The sequence below is a fragment of the Chrysochloris asiatica genome, unplaced genomic scaffold, assembly GCF_000296735.1.
Source record: "Chrysochloris asiatica unplaced genomic scaffold, ChrAsi1.0 scaffold00048, whole genome shotgun sequence".
Classification (NCBI taxonomy): Eukaryota; Metazoa; Chordata; class Mammalia; order Afrosoricida; family Chrysochloridae; genus Chrysochloris; species Chrysochloris asiatica.
Genome location: NW_006408566.1, coordinates 1,428,132 through 1,433,807, shown reverse-complemented (window position 1 = coordinate 1,433,807; position 5,676 = coordinate 1,428,132). Strand labels below are relative to the sequence as shown.

At 34.5% G+C, this 5,676-nt stretch overlaps 1 protein-coding gene across 1 annotated transcript in view; it reads left to right on the top strand.

Annotated features, from left to right (window-relative positions):
* The window catches only part of LRRC7 (leucine rich repeat containing 7), a 688,741-nt gene that overhangs the window by 222,454 nt on the left and 460,611 nt on the right, over positions 1-5,676 (top strand). The window contains exon 3 of the mRNA XM_006862417.1: positions 2,899-3,016. Coding sequence (XP_006862479.1) covers positions 2,899-3,016 — 118 coding nt within the window. The remainder of the gene's footprint in view (positions 1-2,898; positions 3,017-5,676) is intronic.

Here is a 5,676-nt window from a genome sequence, read left to right as displayed (position 1 = left end):
GATTGAAGAATTGATGCATTTGAGCTTTGGTGTTTCATGTGACTATTGAAAGTATGATAGACTGCCAAAAGATCAAACAGATCTGAGTTGGAAAAAGTGCAGCCAAAATGTTCCTTGGAAGCCAGGATGGCTAGACTTTGTCTCTCATACTTCAGACATGTTATCAGGAGTGATCAGTCCCTGGATTAGATCACGTTTGGTAAAGTGGAGGGTCAGAGAAAAAGAGTACAATCCCCAACAAGATGGACTGGCACAGTGGAAGCAGCAATGGAATCAGGCGTAGCAATTATTGTGAGGGTGGGCCAGGTCCTTGCAGTGTTTTGTTCTGTTGTGCATAGAGTCACTAAGAGTCAGTACTGACTTGATGGCACCTAGCATCAATAATAGTTATTGAGGTTTAAATCCACGAGATATATTTACTTACAAGAACCTCAGTTTCAATTCCAAGACCATGGATTATAATGCCCATCATTATTTACTACCACTAAGAAAGAAATTAACAGTCCTTATAAACTATAGCTTACTCATGATTTAGATGCATACTACATATCAGAGGTGTTGATATGGAAAAATGAGACATTGGTGACTCAATATTAGAATTCTTGTCTTCTGTGCAGAACATCTGATTTCATTCTCATCCAATGCATCTCATGCACTACCACTATCTGTCTGCCAGTGGAGCATTTGTACTTACGATACTGAACAGGTTTTAACAGAGCTTCTGGACAAAGATATGCCAGGAAGAAAGTTCTGGCATCACAGTGATCCAATCTACAGTTGATCACGAGGATGGCACAGGATTGGCTAGTGTTTTGTTCTGTATACATGGGATCACCAAGAGTCAGGGGCAAACTCATGTTAGCTAATAACAGCAATGATGTGTATGAGGTATTTGGGATTGATAAAATATGTTAACTCATTTAATTCTCTAAACAACTTCTCAAAGTAATTAGTATGCTTTCTGCAATTTGCAGTGGAGGATCAGCTAGGACACAGAGATGTTAGGTAACTAGCCCAAGGTCATACAGTTAGTAAGTGAAGGAGCAGAGACTAAATCCACATCAGTATGATTCAAAATCCCATGCTCTTAGCCTATCTGTTATAGAGATCTTAGAGTCATTATGTAACAGGATGTTCCGAAGTTCCATATATTGTTTTCCTTATGTGGGTTTATGTAAAACTAGGAGAATTCAGGTTCCTTTATTAATTTTTAAAACAGTGGAAGTTTATCTGAGATGAAGAGTTAAATTTATTTTAAAACTTGTTCTGTTTTGAAAATCATTAGCCTAATTATTATTTAAGGAGCTCAGGTAACATAGTGGTTACAAATTGAGCTGCTAACCTCAAGGTCAGCAGTTCGAAAATGCCATCTATTCCGTGGGAAAAAGATGAGGTTTTCTGCTTGCGTAAAGATTTATAGCCTCGGAAACCCCGTAGAGGGTTGCTAGGAGTCAGAACCGACTCCATAGCACATAACCACCACCACCAATTACTGTTCAAAATAATTACCATTACCAGACTAGAGAGTACTTACAAAATGTTACCAAAACCAGTCATGAGAAAACTGATTATTTGGAGATCTATAACTTTTAACAGAATAATAGAAACTGGAAAAAAATCAAAATTAACTTTTACTGTGAGTGTAGATATCTGTTTTCCTATTCCTTTAAAGATAAAATTAATACATCAAAGTTTTCTTTTTGAGGTCTTATAAAACCAACTAGCAATAGTTCTCTATGGCATGTTGAAAATTAATTCTAGCACACCAGAAAGTATTGAAAATAATCTTTGTAAGATACCAAAAATGACTAACCAAAAGTGATAAACTGTTTGTTTTTTCATTCTAAATAACAACCAGCACAATCTCTTTTTTGTTTTTGTTATTGTTTAAAGCTAATGAGTTCAGAAATAACAATCATGTGCTACAAGTAGTAGTTAAAAGTACCATGGGCCAATTCCATAGTCATGGTTATCAGAGACTTCATCTGTGTAAGTTCAGCAATACATAATTAGAAACATCAAGAAGAAAAGATCTCATTAAGATAATCCTTTTGAAAATGAAAAGAAATTTCTGGCCTAACTCTTCATGTCTTAGTTGTTAAAAATGAGGTGATCATAGTAAAAATATGGTACTAGAAACACCCACATGAACATAACACAATTCACTGGATATTTTATTAAAAATACAGATTCTTGACCCCCTTCCCAACCTACTGTATCTTTTGGGTTATGGCCCACATTCATATTTTAAGCAAATACCGTCTCCCACAAATTGACTGTCAAACACACGAGTTGACAGCTTTTGCTTTTAATTTTGGGGTCTTTTCCACCATTGTGGATTGATGGCAGAAATGAATCAACCACTAGTGATTTTTTCATCAAATATAGGTGATTAAATGTTTCATTCACTATGTACTTATTAAATAGTGTGGTGGGCACAAAATAATTGTATACTTATGCATTCAAATGTATTACAATTCTGGCCTGTCATATAAACTACAAAATGAAAATAATGCTTTGTCAAAAGTAACCTGGTTGCAGCAAAAGAGAGAGCTGAGGTTATCACAAGGAATGGAAAGAAAGTGACACTCTAGAAGTCATCACAAAGGGAAAAAAAATTCTGTGGCAAATTAAATGTTAACTATAAACAGGGGTAAAAAATAAAAATAGAATAAGAGCCTTGGTTTTTGTGTCTGGATCACAGAGAATAGTTAGGCACTAACGTGTGGATGGATTGTTAAAACAACTAAAAATATCATGTGAATGAAGGTGAATTTTTTGTAACTTGATCTTTTAATTAACATTAATAAAGATGTTGAACTGAATTTTGTTACTAAGTTTACATATGTTTGAGTTTAACCAAATTGAGATCTAATTAAGGATTATTTTCTATTACAGCAATTGTTCAACTGTCAAGCTCTACGAAAACTAAGTATTCCTGATAATGACCTTTCAAATCTGCCAACCACTATTGCTAGTTTAGTTAATCTTAAAGAACTCGACATCAGTAAAAATGGTAAGATTCACATCTCATCTCATCTCCAAATAATTTATTTCTTTTTTTCTTTTTTTTACTGAAAATGGACTTTAAAATATTCTCTTAGCAAATGCTATAACTATTTTCTTTGATTTTATTGCAACTGTAAGATAATTTTGTGGAAAAGTTAAATTATAAATCAAATCATCCCTTAGCTTTTATTAATGTATTTGACCCATTTAGGCATTGTTTCCCTTTGCATACACATTAAGATCCACCCCCACAAGATGTTTAGGATGTTATTTTCTTGATAAGGACTACCTGTCAACCCTGAAATTGGACTTGCAACTCCCCTTACTCTGCTCCATTTTTCCCCATACCATTGACCATCTTCACAATATTACAAAAATCTAACTATTAACTACAGTTGTTGTCTATACTCTCACACATAATATTTGTTGCTTGTTAAGTGCCATCAAATCAGTTCCAACCCATAGAGACCCTGTTTCCAAGGAGTGGCTGGTAAGTTATGAACCACCATCTTTGAAATTCAAACTGACCTTTTAGTCTGGCATCACACTAGGACTCCAACATACATAAACTCAATTTTTTCACACCAAAGGACTTTATGCTGATTTTAGTCATTATGCATCTCACACATCTCAAGATATGTTTAGCAAATAGTAGATACTCAAAAGCATTTGTTATATTTCTGACTAAATGTTTATGTCCATGCTCTTGGTTGGTGACGATGCTGATGTTGATATTGAAGCTGAAGTTTGCCCCTTGAGTGTTTGTGAGAGTGACACGTAGATCTCCAGAAAGTGTTCTGTGTCTTCATACTTTTTCTTAAAAATGCCTTCCATGCTCCATTTTATTTGAATAAGTAAAAAAAGTGTTATGTCTGTAACCTATGAGAACATAAACCATGACCCTTCCACCATCACGTTAGTCAGTTAAACTTGGTATTTATAGTGTTCTGATTACTCCAAGCAACATGCTTAGTGTCAAAGAGACAGGCATGAATACAACAAGCCTCTGCCTTCAGGAAATTTGCAGTTTAATGGGCTCATTTTATACAAAACAAGTATTTCTAGATGATTCGAAAAAATTGCAAATGTGTGAAGATTTGAAAGGTATCCCTAAAAGACAGACATCATTCATGGCATTGTTAGGGAAGGTTACACTAATAAGTGATAACCAATCTCACACAGGACAAGTAGAAGTTAGGTAGGACTGACTTGACACTCTAGGTAAATGAAGCTCTGTCTTGATTTTAAAGACTATCTGAAAGATCTCTTAATCATATATGAATATGAAAGACTCTAAGAACTATCCCAATGACACTGATACCATTCACTATACAAATAACTTCTTCTCCAGATATTTGCACCACTTTTTCCCTTATAACCTGCTGCAACACTTTGCTCAAATATACCTTCATTGAAGCCTTCCTTGACAATCCTGTTTAAAATTACAATCCAGTTATTATTATCTCCACTAGAAACACAACCTTTGCACCTTTCCCTGTTTTATTTTTCATAGCATTTATGAGAAATGGATATACCATACATTTTCATTAAGTCTGACTCTCTTGACTTAAATTCAATGATGTCATAGGTTGCTTATGTTTTCTTACAGGTATATTATTTTTTATTTTGTTTTGCCTTACTGGTGTTTTCCCATTGCCTACTAGAGCACATAGTATATTGATTGAAATCAATAGATACTTATTGAATGAATTAGTGATTTAATGGACCTTTGTGATATGAGCAGTGTTGTATTGTAATAGTAATAATTGCTAGTCCTTTCTTCAGCTGACATCAATAAGAACTTTGGTAACTGACACCCATAAATAATCAGTGAATTAAAACACTATAGAATGAAGAGGAACACTGATGACACCCTAGTGGTTAAAATGCTTGACTGGTCACCAGAAGGTCAGTGGTTCTAATCCACCAGCTGCTCTACAGAAGAAAGATGTGGGTGACAGTCTGATTCTGTAAAAAATTGCAGCTTTGGAAATGTTATGGTGCAGTTCTACTGTGTCTCATAGGGTTACTCTGAGTGGGAATCAACTCAATGGCAGTAGGTTTCAGATTTTTGGTTATATAATAAAGTACTTAATTATATGGCACAGATTATAATTGCTTTAAGCAATTAGAGAATGGGAAATTAATTAAGTCTGCTGTATTATTAGGAAAGAGTTCAAGTAAAGGCTAGAGTCTGAATGTTTCCATAAAGCACAGTAGCTACTGAATAAAGGAGAGTATTTCTTTTGTAGGAGACAATAGAAGAACAAAAAGGGGGCACAAATATCTTCCCACACTAATTTGACTTATCACACAGTGAGGTTTCAGAAATATAATGCTAAACAGTCCATATGAAGAAAAGACTTGAAGAATTGAAACATGGTTTTAAGTCTGGCATTATTTAAATATGTTTAAATAGATTTGCTGGCCACACATTTGTATGGATTAATATTTCTATATTTTAATAGCAAGTAATGTTGTTAATAGCAATTAATGATTGGAAAAGATCTGTATTTGTGCCCATTCCAAAGAGAGGTGACCCAACGGAATCCGGAAATCATAGGACAATTTCATTGATATGCCATGCGATTAAAGTTTTTCTAAAAGGTAATATAGAAAAGTCTGCAAGCATACATTGGCAGAGAACTTCCAGAGGTTCAAGCCAGA